We start from the raw sequence: 13,762 nt of genomic DNA, 5'->3' as shown, positions 1-13,762 counted from the left end.
GTACTGCGAGGTACTCACCTGTCCGCACGCATTCCTCGGTGAGACAGATGTTACTCGTCTCATCTGGAACAGAGAAAGGTCACGTTATAAAACATAGCCTGACTTTGCAACAAAAACTAAGATACAGCAGCCGCAAAATTTGTAAAGGAAGAATTAGTGTTTCGTGTTACTCAAATTAAAGGGCGTGTTCTCATGCATGGAAGATTCAGCGTCTTTGCCACTCACCACAGCTGGCAGGAAAGGGAGAAACAAATACCTGCTGACTAAAAAAAAAGAGAGAGAGAGAGAGAGAGAGAGAGAGAGAGAGAGAAAATGCAGAACAATTCGGTTACTGCGCCTGAAAAATTAGTTTGTGGAACTAAGCCTCAGGCAACAGTAATCACTTTAAGGTTAGTTTAATTTATTGAAGTACATGACACATGATGATGTACGTGCTCTCACCTACATCAGACTAGAATATTTTTGACACTTTTGTATAAAACTGTGTAAACTGAAGAAAAGAATTTCTGATGATTGATCTACTGTTCCCTATCAAACAATATTCTGTAAGATTACAAACTGTAGTAGGACTGAGAGAAGTAAGATTAAACGGGTAGATATCCTTGTTAAACGGAAGCTGTCGTTGAAGTAAGGGACTCAAAATATAACTTTGGATAACTATTTCGGGCCGTTATTTGATAATTTGTTTCACTAAAATATTCATCCTGACTTTGTTCGCATCATTACTGTTCTAAACGACAGCATGAATCTTAATACAAAAGTTAGTCTTGTACCCCCATGTTTTTCTTTTGACATCTACATCCAAAACTGCATAGATACTCCGCGAGCCACCGTTCGGTGCGTCGCGGAGAGTGCATTATACCACTACTAGTCATTTCCTTTCCAGTTCCGCTCGTAAATGAAGCGAGAGAAAAACGACTATCTGTACGCCTCCGTACGTGCCCTACTTTCTCGTATCTTTGTGGTCTTTACGCGCAATGTATGTTGGCGGCAGTAGAATCGTTTGGCAGTCAGCTTCAAATGCCGGTTCTCTAAATTTTCGCAATAGTGTTTCTGGAATGGAACGTCGCCTTGCCTCCAGGAATTCCCGTTAGAGTTTCCGAAGTACTTCCGTAACACTTACGTATTGTTTGAACCTACCGGTGACAAATTTAGCAACCTACCTCTGAAATGCTTCAGAGTCTTCCTTCAGTCCGAGCTGGTACGGATTTAAACACTCGAGCAGTACTCAAGAATAGGTCGCACCAACGTCCTATATGCCGTCTCCTTTATAGGTGAGCCAGTCTTTTCTAAAATTCTCCCAATTATCCGAAGTCGACCATTTGCCTTCCCTACCACAGTTCTCACATGCTCGTTTCCTTTCATATCGCTTTGCAAAGTTACGCCCAGATATTTAAATGAATTGACTGCGTCAAGCAGGACACAAGTAACACTGTATCCGAACATCACAGGTTTGTTCTTCATACTCATCCGCATTAACTTACAGTTTTCCAATTTTAGAGCTAGCTGCCGTTCATCACACCAACTACAAATTTTGATTAAGTCGTTCTGTACCTTCCTACAGTCACTCAACTTCGGCACCTTGCCGGCCGGAGCGGCCGCGCGGTTCTAGGCGCTACAGTCTGGAGCCGAGCGACCGCTAAGGTCGCAGGTTCGAATCCTGCCTCGGGCATGGATGTGTGTGATGTCCTTAGGTTAGTTAGGTTAGGTTAGTTCTAAGTTCTAGGTGACTGATGACCTCAGAAGTTAAGTCGCTTAGTGCTCAGAGCCATTTCGGCACCTTACCTTACCTTACCGTACACCACGGCATCATCAGCAAACAACCGCATATTGCTGTCCATCCTGTCCGCCAAATCATTTATGTATATAGATAACAACAGCGGTCCTATCACACTTCCCAGGGACACTCCTGACGATACCCTTGTCTCTGATGAACGCACGCGTGTCGAAGACAACAAAATGGCTCTGAGAACTATGGGACTTAAAATCTGAGGTCATCAGTCCCCTAGAATTACTTAAATCTAACTAACCTAAGGACATCACACACATCCATGCCCGAGGCAGGATCCGAACCTGCGACCGTAGCAGTCGCGCGGTTCCGGACTGAAGGTCCTAGAGCAGTTCGGTCACAGCGGCCGGCCGAGGACAACATACTGGGTTCTATTACTTAAGAAGTCTTCGAGTCACTTACATATTTATGGACTTAATCCATATACTCGTACCTTCGTTAACAGCCTGCAATGGGGCACGGTGTCAAATGCTTTTCGGAAATTTAGAAATGTGGAATCTGCCTGTTGATCTTCATCCATAGCTTGCAGTATATCATGTGACAAAAGGGCAAGCAGAGTTGAGCGATGCATTCTAAAACCATGCTGATTCGTGGACAGAAGCTTCTCAGTTTCAAGAAGGTTAAAATATTCGAACTGAGAAAATGTTCAAGAATTCTGCAGCAAACCGAAGTTACGGATATTGGTCTGTAATTTTGCGGGTCCGTCCTTTCAACGTACTTATATATTGGAGTAAACTGCTCTTTTTTCCAGTGCCTTGGGACTTGGTGCTGTGCGAGAGATTCACTATAAGCGCAGCCAGTTTTAGTTAACAAGTTCATTATATTTCATAAGTGTTGAAATGTTCATATTTACATTGTTCCTCATTCGCATAATTTACTTGCACAAACCTGCAATCACCTATTCATTTCACGTTATCCCAAGCGTTTCTCTACATTCTTCACAGCTCATACATTTTATTTACCAGTCTTCTCGAGGCTAATTATTTCTCAGCCACTGTTCCTATCCTTAACGTCAATATACAGCATGAAATTTGTTGTTGTTGTTGTAGTGATCGGAGGCTTAGAATTCAGAGTGCTCCATCGGCTTACAGTAGATGTTCCAGGGATTTCAAATTAGTGGAATGATCTTATACATTCAGTCCTTTTTCTGTGCACTATTGACTCCGGTGATATTCCTTGCTGTTGATAATCGTAAGCTACGCAATACCTTAAAAACATGAGGCATATTGCGCCGTGGTGCCGCCTGTTTTCTGTCTTCTTCGTTCTGTAAGGATGAAGTGGTCTGAACCGGTGACAGCGAACTTGGACGGACTGTGGACTGTGCGTTGTGCCCGTGCTGCTGGTCCCTGGAATCACGTGCCCAAGCCATCGGTCTTGGTGGATTGGCGGAACAGCTCCGAAAACAGTATTTGTCGATTGTACTCAAAGCCCTGGGTGAAGTGATACCGTTTATCTGGTGGGGCATTCTATTGCTTTCAGACTTGTGTAAGATGGCTATTTTTTGATGATGCTATTGGACGTGGTAACACACACACCGAAAAAAGTTTTGTATCACATAGGTCCCGAGAGTTCCGGAACCTGTACAGAAAATTGGAATAGAGATCAAGATAAACATAATTTCCGCCCTTTCTTTTGCTCATGAAAACCCCGCACACGGCCTGTTGTACGACCATACAGCGAGACCTTCAGAGGTGTTTGTCCAGATTGCTGTACATACCGGTACCTCTAATACCCAGTAGCAGGTCCTCTTGCATTGATGCATGCCTGTATTCGTCGTGGCATACTATCCACAAGTTCATCAAGGCATTGTTGGTCCATATTGTACCACCCCTGAACGACGTTTCGGAGTATATCTCTCAGAGTGGTTGGTGGGTCACATCGTCCATAAACAGCCCTTTTCAGTCTATCCTAGGCATGCTTGATAGGGTTCATGTCTGCAGAACATACTGTCCACTCTAGTCGAACGATGTCGTTATCCTGAAGGAAGTCATTCACAAGATGTGCACGATGGGGACGGGAATTGCCGTCCATGAAGACGAATGCCTCGCCAATATGCTGCCGATATGGTTGCACTATCGTTCGGAGGATGGCATTCACGAATCGTACAGCCGTTACGGCTCCGTCCATGACCACCAGCGGCGTACGTCGGACCCACATGATGCCAACCCAGAACAGCAGGGAACCTCCACCTTACTGCACTCGCTGGACAGTGTGTCTAAGGCGTTCAGCCTGACCGGGTTGCCTCCAAACACGTCTCCGATGATTGTCTGGTTAAAGGCATATGCGACACTCATCGGTGAAGAGAACGTGATTCCAATCCTGAGCGGTCCATTCGGCATGTTGTTGTTCTCAACTGTACCGCGCTCCATGGTGTCATGGTTGCATAGATGGACCTCGCCAAGGACGTCGGGAGTGAAGTTGCGCATCATGCAGCCTATTGCGCACAGTTTGAGTCGTAACACTTCGTCCTGTGGCTGCACGAAAAGCATTATTCAACATTGTGGCGCTGCTGTAAGGGTTCCTCCGAGCCATAATCCGCAGGTAGCTGCCATCCACTGCAGTAGTAGCCCTTGTGCGGCCTGAGCGAGGCATGTGACACTCTGTATCTCCTCCATGTCCGGACAACATCGCTCTGGTTCACTCCGAGACACTTGGACGCCATCGAACCGCAGTGTTGACCGTCTAGGCATGGTTGGACTACAGACGACACGAGCCGTGTGCCTTCTTCCTGGTGGAATGACTGGAACTGAGTGGCTGTCGGACTCCCTCCGTGTAATGGGCGCTCTGAATAGTTCAAAAAAATGTTCAAATGTGTGTGAAATCTTATGGGACTTAACTGCTAAGGTCATCAGTCCCTAAGCTTACACACTACTTAACCTAAATTATCCTAAGGACAAACACACACACCCATGCCCGAGGGAGGATTCGAACCTCCGCCGGGACCAGCCGCACAGTCCATGACTGCAGCGGCTTAGACCGCTCAGCTTTGATAATTATTCTATTGATTGCGCTTCTGATTTAATTTGATATACCATGGAAGTTATTAGACTAAATGAATTTTCATATTAGAGTCAAAAATTGATTTCTTTGATAAATTCGTTCCTAACTGAAATTTCGGAACTTATAGGTTGAGTCATGTGTTTTATTGCCTTTCTGTGTCAAGATTAGGAACCCAGTTTCCTTGGATCAACTGTAGTTAGTTTTAGCAATATATATATATATTACCTGCTGCAGAGTAGGGCTGTGTTGCTGTTTCTGCCAGTACTTTATTTTGCAGGTGAGATTCACAATAGGTGATTGTTTTATTTCCTTTGCGTAATGTAGGTTCTGTCAGTTCCTTTATCTTACCAGGGCCATATGTAAGTGCAGAAATTTTCATTTCAGCTTACATCCTTATACACGTCGACTTATAGTTTTTTTATATACAGTTAAGATTTTTCAAATAGTTCTCGCTGACCAAGTCTACTGAGCGTGAAACTATTGGTTTACTTATTTATTTGCTTATGAATGAGATCGGTTTACACACACGCACACACACACACACACACACACACACACACACACACACACACACAGGATTCTTTTAAATTTCATGTGGTGTGGCCTTGAGTTCAGTATCACATTTAAATTGTCAGTTCACATTCCCAGGTTTGTATTTACGATAACACACACAAATAAAGGATACTCACTTGCATTTGTTAAGTATTGGACGGACGTCACGTTGGAAAAGCAGCATATATCGTAAGGTGTGCAACTTCCGTGAGACACAACTGGTGCGGACACGTTGTGCCTGTCAGAGGAACTCGGCCTCTTGTCACCACGCAGAGATTCAGATTCGTTTTGTCTTTTAAACCTTAGGGTACTGTTTTAGCGTACACTTATTGAATAGATGCCGATGTATTTGACGGAATCATTTCAATACACTCGTGTTATTTTCCTGTTGTGGGTTCGTGAAGGCGGTGCACTTCAAAGTGTTGGTCGCAGCGTACAATTATTTGGCTAAGACTGATTTGTTGAGCGTTTGACATGGTAATTTTCTTAAGTCTTTCCATTGCGTTGATGTTAATTATTAATTTTCCATTTTGAGAATTGCTACATTTCAGAGGTTTCGTTAAATCCATTTCTCACGCTTATGAGGTTAATGCTGATAAAAGGAGTAAGTAATTCCGTGGCCTTTTGGCTGGTTTCTTGTTAGTGTCAATTAATGGTTAATTTTCTGTTGCATATGTGAATTTTCAATTATTTGTGTGTTACTGAGAAAGTTTGTAGCTGATGAATTGTAGGAGGGTTTGAATCTACTGTATTAGTGGTTATTAGTTTGTTTTTTTATATCGGCTCGCGTACTCACACTGATGTTCGAATCTAGTGGTTCAAATGGCTCTGAGCACTATGGGACTTAACTTCTGAGGTCATCAGTCCCCTAGAACTTTGAACTACTTAAACCTAACTAACCTACGGACATCACACACATCCAAGCCCGAGGCAGGATTCGAACCTGCGACCGTATCGGTCGCGCGGTTCCAGGCTGCAGCGCCTAGAACCGCTCGGCCACGCCGGCCGGCTCGAATCTAGTCTGTATTTACAAAATGTGATATTTTATTGCTGTTTTCTTAATATTGTCTCAACGTTGTATATCTTAATAAATGTATTTCAAAATTGTACCCCAACTCACGCACAACGCTCCGTGCGTTTGCATTCACCTTCCTGTTACAATAGCCGCGTGGTCTTGGGCGCCTTGTCACGGTTCGCGCGGCTCCCCCCGTCGAAGGTTCCAGTCCTCCCTCGGGCATGCGTGTGTGTTGTCCCTAGTGTAAGTCAGTACGAGTTAGATTAGGTAGTGTGTAAGCCTAGGGACTGATGACCTCAGCAGTTTGGTCCCATGGGAACTTACTACAAATTTCGGATTTCCTGTTACAATATACAGAGTCTTTAAAATGACCCAAATTGTTAAAAGAGCATTGGTGAAAACAAGAATAAAAGTCACAATAATTTATGTCCCAAAAGAATTACTTTTTGAGAAGTGGATCATTTTACCTATGCCGGCCTGAGTGGCCGAGCGGTTCTAGGCGCTTCAGTCTGGAACCGGGCTGCTGCTACGGTCGCAGGTTCGAATCCTGCCTTGGGCATGGATGTGTGTGATGTCCTTAGGTTAGCTAGGTTTAAGTAGTTCTAAGTTCTAAGGGACTGATGACCTCAGATGTTGAGTCCCATTCTGCTCAGAGCCATTTGATCCATTTTACCTACGTTGAAAGTGAACAGTTCTCAGTGCCATTGGCTGTTGACGTTCATTACATAATTCTTTGGTGTGCCTGTCCCTGTATTTATACAGAAACATCACCAGCATGAGCTCATATTTTAATGAGAGAAAAGTACATTGTAACTAGATATCACATACAACAATCGGTTCCGCGTGAAAATGGAGTATATGGGAATGAGAACAAGGAAAACTGAGAACGATTGCGAAGAAGGAGTGAGGAAGGAGGAAGGAAGGAGTGAGATAGAGTAAGAGAGCAAGAGGGAGACAGAGTGAGGGGAGACTCAAGTAGCAGGACAGAGTGAAGAGGACTGTGGCATGACACAAGAGACAATGACAGAGAGACACGAAGAGACAGTGACTATGAGTTGGGCTCAATAAGTCAGTGACAAAGGACACCTGGGAGTAGATGGGTGTGAGCGACTTAGCGACGAACTAGTGGGTGTGAGTGAGTTACCGTTAGGGGAACTTGTGGGAGTTTGAGGTGAGTTACATGTAAAAAAAAAACGCGAATATTTTCGCATGCCAGATTTTTGGTAAATTTCTTCAAGGTATTGAAGAAGGTAGAATGAGGCAGCTGGGACCGCACTTTACAGTCAATCTTTTAAATGAACAGGAACATATTCGCATTTTTTGTTCTCCTACAGTACTATTTATCCGCTGGGCAATATTACGGTCCAAACTGTCGGGAGCGATCAATTGCTATGGCTGATATCTTGCTAGTGTACTTTTCTTTTTCGTAAAATACGAGGTCAAGTTGCTGACTGGAGTTTTATTGCTAGTAGAGCATTGAAAGCGCATGCTATTTATGCAGCTGCAATGTGCGAGAGTGAGACCGAATGCTGTGTGAGACGGGGTGAATTTTGTCGGTGTTACTTGAATAGCAGCGTCTAATCGCTTCATGTGACAAGGTACCCTCTGTTAATGACTCGACTAGCAGCTGTCAAAAACTAGCGGCGGCTCATCTGAGCATGTTCACTCTAGTAGCCGTGCGTGGCTGTCATGCGGTCATGTGGCCTATTCACCGCTGCACAGTGCTCTTGTCGCTTCGTCTGACATCTCAGTCCCTAGTCAAATGGTTCAAATGGCTCTGAGCACTATGGGACTTAACATCTGAAGGTCATCAGTCCCCTAGAACCTAGAACTACTTAAACCTAACTAACCTAAGGACATCACACACATCCATGCCCGAGGCTGGATTCGACGAACCTGCGACCGTAGCGGTCGCGCGGTTCCAGGCTGAAGCGCCTAGAACCGCTCAGCGACACCGGCCGGCAGTCGCTAGTCGCTGTCTTGTTATCAAATGTGGAATTCAACATTTTTGGTTTGTTCAATGAATTTGATTTGTTTCCGTTTCTACGTCGCATTGATAGGAAACAAGGATGGGCCATTTTGAAATGAACATTGAACATAAGCTCTAAAAACTTCCGTCGAGAAGTTTGATTGTACTTCAGGGCAAAATCAAAAGACTGGTCCCTCAAGAAAAGTTGAACACCTCGGTTTCTCCGCACGAAAGTGCACACCCCATTTCATCTTCATTTACCCACTTGTCATAACCAGGCAGTCCTTTCAGTGGCTTCCCATCACCTGAGCGTAGTTGGCAGTGATGTGACAATTGATCTCGATGTAGAAGAAGACAATGTAATACAGACAAAGTACTGTCGACCCTATCAATAGTCGATCCTGAACACTTTGCAATAACGTTACAAAGTAATTCTGCATGATAGTGTTCAAAGTATATTTTAATTAGGCCTATTTGTTTCTTAATGTAGATCAGAAAATTGAACTTACCTGTATCTCTTCACTTAACCTAGAATGGTTGGTTGGTTGTTTCGTGGAAGGAGACCAGACAGCTATGTCATCGGTCTCATCGGATTAGGGAAGGACGGGGAAGGAAGTCGGCCGTGCCCTTTGAAAGGAACCATCCCGGCATTTGCCTGGAGCGATTTAGGGAAATCACGGAAAACCAAAAATCAGGATGGCCGGACGCGGGATTGAACCGTCGTCCTCCCGAATGCGAGTCCAGTGTCTAACCACTGCGCTACCTCGCTCGGTCTCACTTAACCTAGGATAATATATCTAGAATGAATGAGGTACACAAATAACCTTAAATCTGTGAAAAGTGTTGCCAAGGCATTGTAAATGGATTGATAAATATATGTCAGAAAGACAGATATTGTGTTGTAAAGGCCTATGAATAAATGCTGAAAAGATTTCAGACTACTACTGCTTGCCAAGTAACAGAGAGCTATTTCTAGTTTGGTCTTACAAGGAATCGCACTTCTCATCAAAGTATATTTTTCATAAGTTGGCGAGTAACCAATTAGTGCAATTCTTCAAACTTTTCTTCAGTTAACCGTACACAACTCGTATTTCTGTAGACAAGTCGATCATTCGAAGGTAGTTCTCTCAAAAGCAACGCAGAAACAGGGATTTGTCTCTTCCACTCATCCAGTTGCGAATCCATTTTATTTATTTATTTATTTCGATGTCTTCGTATTGTACTTAACATTTGTTTACCCAACTCAGCACAAGCCGAACGAATCAATAATTTCAAAAGTATACGAGTTGGTTTCTTCGGCATTATACGAGATGTATGAGAAAAGTAATGAGACTGACAGCACTGCGAGCGGTCTGGTAACGCAGTAGGGTGTTTACTTGTATAGACCAGTATGTTAATCTCTTCCAGATGCTCAGTTCGAGTTTCAGCTCCGCACAGCCATCACGTGGGCTTTGAGAGCGTCATCAGTTAAGTTGTGTTTTTGTTGTGTGCTACGAAAATGGAACAGCGATATTTGGAGAACCGTTATGCCAGTCAAGTTTTGTATTAAACTTGGGGAATCCCAGAGCGTGATCTTTGAAAAGTTGAAACACGCCTATGGGGAACATTTCTAATCAAGAACACAATTTTTTCGCTGGCGCAAATCATTTATGGAAGGCCAGAACACGTTGAAGATGAACGTCGCTCAAGGAGACCTTCAACTTCAAAAACTGACGAAAACGTCGAACTTGTGCTTGCTCTTGTGAGATTGTTCCTCCAGGACCAATTATTAACCAAGTGTTTTACTAAGATATCGTTGAAGGGCTCAGGATAACGGTGAACCGAGTGAGGCCGAACACTGCCGGCAAGTGGATGCTGCACTGTGATAACGCTCCATGACACGGACCCACTTCCATCACGGAATTTTTGAACTCAAAAAGCATTCCTGTTGTTCCACAGCCCGCTATTTACCTGCTCTGAATCCTTGAGACTTTATTTCACCGAAATTGAAAAATATCTTAAAAGGAGTCATTTTGCAACTCCAGAGAACTTTTAAAAGAATGTGACCGACATATTAAGGACCCTATCAGTTGAAGCCTTTCAGCGCTGCTACCAAGGCTGGGAGCAACAACTCCGCCGCAGGGAACAATACTGTTGTTTGGAAAAATAAAAATTTGGTGGATAAAAACCAATCTCATTATTTTCTCACGCATCTTGCAAGCGAGAAATGAGGTTTATATGACACTTGACTGGCTACTACCTAGTTGCACAAGCCAACAACTCGGTGTGAAAGCTAGTGATGACTATGACTACATGAACTGGCCGCAAGTAGTAGCAGCGACAAAAATCGCCCCCTGTGACACAAGATTAAACCCCGCACAGCTTAGCGGACGTTGCCAAAGATGAGCGACCCTATGTCGCCTAATGGTATAGCTCCTCGCTCGGCTTGCACTCCCACGCGGGTGGCACGAAGTTCGCAAAGGCCTCGACGTTGCAGTGTGTGCTGTCTCGATGCTCTTTCGTAAGTCCCGTGCTGTATTTGATGCATCTAGACTACTGGCCATTAAAATTGCTACACCAAGAAGAAATGCATATGATAAATGGGTATTCATTGGACAAATATATTATACTAGAACTGACATGTGATTACATTTTCACGCAATTTGGATGCATAGATCCTGAGAAATCAGTACCCAGAACAACCACCTCTGGCCGTAATAACGACCTTGATACGCCTGGGCATTGAGTCAAACAGAGCTTGGATGGCAGCTTCAACACGATACCACAGTTCATCAAGAGTAGCGACTGGCGTATTGTGACGAGCCAGTTGCTCGGCCACCATTCACCAGACGTTTTCAATTGGTGAGAGATCTGGAGAATGTACTGGCCAGGGCAGCAGGCGAACATTTTCTGTATCCAGAAAGGCCCGGACAGTACCTGCAACATGCGGTCGTGCATTATCCTGCTGAAATGTAGGGTTTCGCAGGGATGGAATGAAGGGTAGAGTCACGGGTCGTAACACATCTGAAATGTAACGTCCACTGTTCAAAGTGCCGTCAATGCGAACAAGAGGTAACGGAGACGTGTAACCAATGGCACCCCATACCATCACGTCGGGTGATACGCCAGTATGGCGATGACGAATGCACGCTTCCATTGTGCGTTCACCGGGATGTCGCCAAATACGGGTGCGACCATCATGATGCTGTAAACAGAACCTGAATTCATCCGAAACATGATGTTTTGCCATTCGTGCACCCAGGTTCGTCGTTGAGTACACCATCGGAGGCGCTCCTGTCTGTGATGCAGCGTCAAGGGTAACCGCAGCCACGGTCTCCAAGATGATAGTTCATGCTGCTGCAAACGTCGTCGAACTGTTCGTGCAGATGGTTGTTGTGTTGCAAACGTCCCCATCTGTTGACTTTGGGATCGAGACGTGGCTGCACGATCCGTTACAGCAATGCAGATAAGATGCCTGTCATCACGACTGCTAGTGATACGAGGCCGTTGGGATGCAGCACGGCGTTCCGTATTACCCTCCTGAACCCACCGATTCCATACTCTGCCAACAGTCATTGGCTCTCGACCAAGGCGAGCAGCAATGTCGCGATATGATAAACCGCAATCTCGATAGGCTACAATCCGACCTTTATGAAAGTCGGAAACGTGATGGTACGCACTTCTCCTCCTTACACGAGGCATCACAACAACGTTTCACCAGGCAACGGCGGTCAACTGCTGTTTGTGTATGAGAAATCGGTTGGAAACTTTCCGCATGTTAGCACGTTGTAGGTGTCGCCAACGGCGCCAACCTTGTGTGAATGCTCTGAAAAGCTAATCATTTGCATATCACAGCATATTCTCCCTGTTGGTTAAATTTCGCGTCTGTAGCACGTCATCTTCGTGGTGTAGCAATTTTAATGGCCAGTAGTGTAGTTGCCATGTTTCCTTAGCCACGCGAAACAGGCCACGCGTCCGTTAGATCGTACCAGCAGAGTGCTTGACTACTTGGGAGCGAGTGAGACAGAAACGCGTGTATTGGGAATTACTGCTGCTCACGCAGCAGGATTCAGTTCTCTATTATGAGAGGCGTTAAATTAGTAATGCAACTAATTTTTTTCTGAAAGCAGATTGACTTTATTCAGGATTGCAATACACCAAATTATTCCCCACTCTCCTTCCGGTTACAGAGCCCTATTTTTCAACATAACCTCCATTCAACGCCGCATTACTGGGAGGGAGTCTATGCCCAAATGGTACCACTCTACCGGCCGACGTCAGAGCCAACGTCTTGCTACATCAGTAACCTCCCCATTCCCTACATACTGATTCCTGTGGAGTGCATCCTTCATTGGGCCAAATACGTGCTCATTATGGTCTTCTGTTAGGTGGTGAGGAACCCATCTTCATACGCCTTCGAACACCCTAACTGGTGGACAAGTGTGTCAGTACTACCAACAGAGATTCCAGTCCAGCAGCAAGGTGTTGATTGTCATCCGCCCATCACCTCGAATGTGTCTCTATGTTCCAACACTGCAGGAGTCAGAGTTGTGTGTGACCGTCTGGCACGCAGGTGACTGGATAGGTTTGCATGCTCTTCTTGCAATGATGACAGGTGCCTCGCCCAACGACTCACCGAGCTTTTGCTCGCTGCCAGGACTCTGTAGATATTCTGTAAACGCATTTGATTATCTGCGATACTCTAATTGGCCGCCATAAGAAACTCAATGAGAGCTCTTTGCTTGGAACGCACCTCCGTTACCGACGCCGTTTTGAAAGCTTAGTATAGCGTCGCCAGCTATCGTAGCGTCATGAAACTATAGAGACTGAAGCATGAGTATCCCACGATGATCCAAAACAACTTCCGATTTTCCAACCGAAATTGGCCGAGAAAAAAAGTGTTGCGTTAATTACTGATCGGCCCTCTAAGTTAGTCATGTGAATGTGATGTTGTCAGACATTCCACTTAAAACTTTCCCCTACATCAGCCACATCTTACACATTGTTTTCAGCTAGTGCTCGCATCAGAACAAGAGTAGTAAATGAGTGTGAACAACGTAAACAGTGAGATGGTTTCCTATTGGAAATGGAAGCTATGGTATTTTGCTATAATATGGCCAACAGGGATAATAGAAGTGCAGGTGCCATGTGCGCCGAACAACATATTCAACAGCGTCACCGCACTCCATCTGACAAATGTTCACCACGGTTTTGGTGGATGTTTTGCAACAATGACAAGGGATCGTAGTACGTGTAGAACAGTTCGCACGCCGAATATTGCGCGGTGAGTGTCGCGTTGAGTATAAAAACGATCCTGGAACAAGTTTACGAAAAAACGGACCTGCTGAAGACTTGTACGACCAATTCTGCACAAGCAGTTACTGTCGCCACATCATTTATAAAGTGTGCTAGGTTTCATGCCACAAGATTAACATATCAGATAACAGTTCTGCCAATG

The 13,762-nt window shown here is 44.7% G+C and overlaps 1 protein-coding gene across 1 annotated transcript in view; it reads right to left on the bottom strand.

Annotated features, from left to right (window-relative positions):
- LOC124606813 (neprilysin-1-like) overlaps window positions 1-13,762 on the bottom strand; it is a 535,942-nt gene that overhangs the window by 274,791 nt on the left and 247,389 nt on the right. Inside the window, exon 2 of the mRNA XM_047138881.1 lies at window positions 19-63. Coding sequence (XP_046994837.1) covers window positions 19-63 — 45 coding nt within the window. The remainder of the gene's footprint in view (window positions 1-18; window positions 64-13,762) is intronic.

Source organism: Schistocerca americana, chromosome 3, assembly GCF_021461395.2.
Source record: "Schistocerca americana isolate TAMUIC-IGC-003095 chromosome 3, iqSchAmer2.1, whole genome shotgun sequence".
NCBI classification, from domain to species: Eukaryota; Metazoa; Arthropoda; class Insecta; order Orthoptera; family Acrididae; genus Schistocerca; species Schistocerca americana.
Note: the sequence above shows the minus strand (reverse complement) of the source record. Positions and strands in the feature narration are given on the sequence as shown.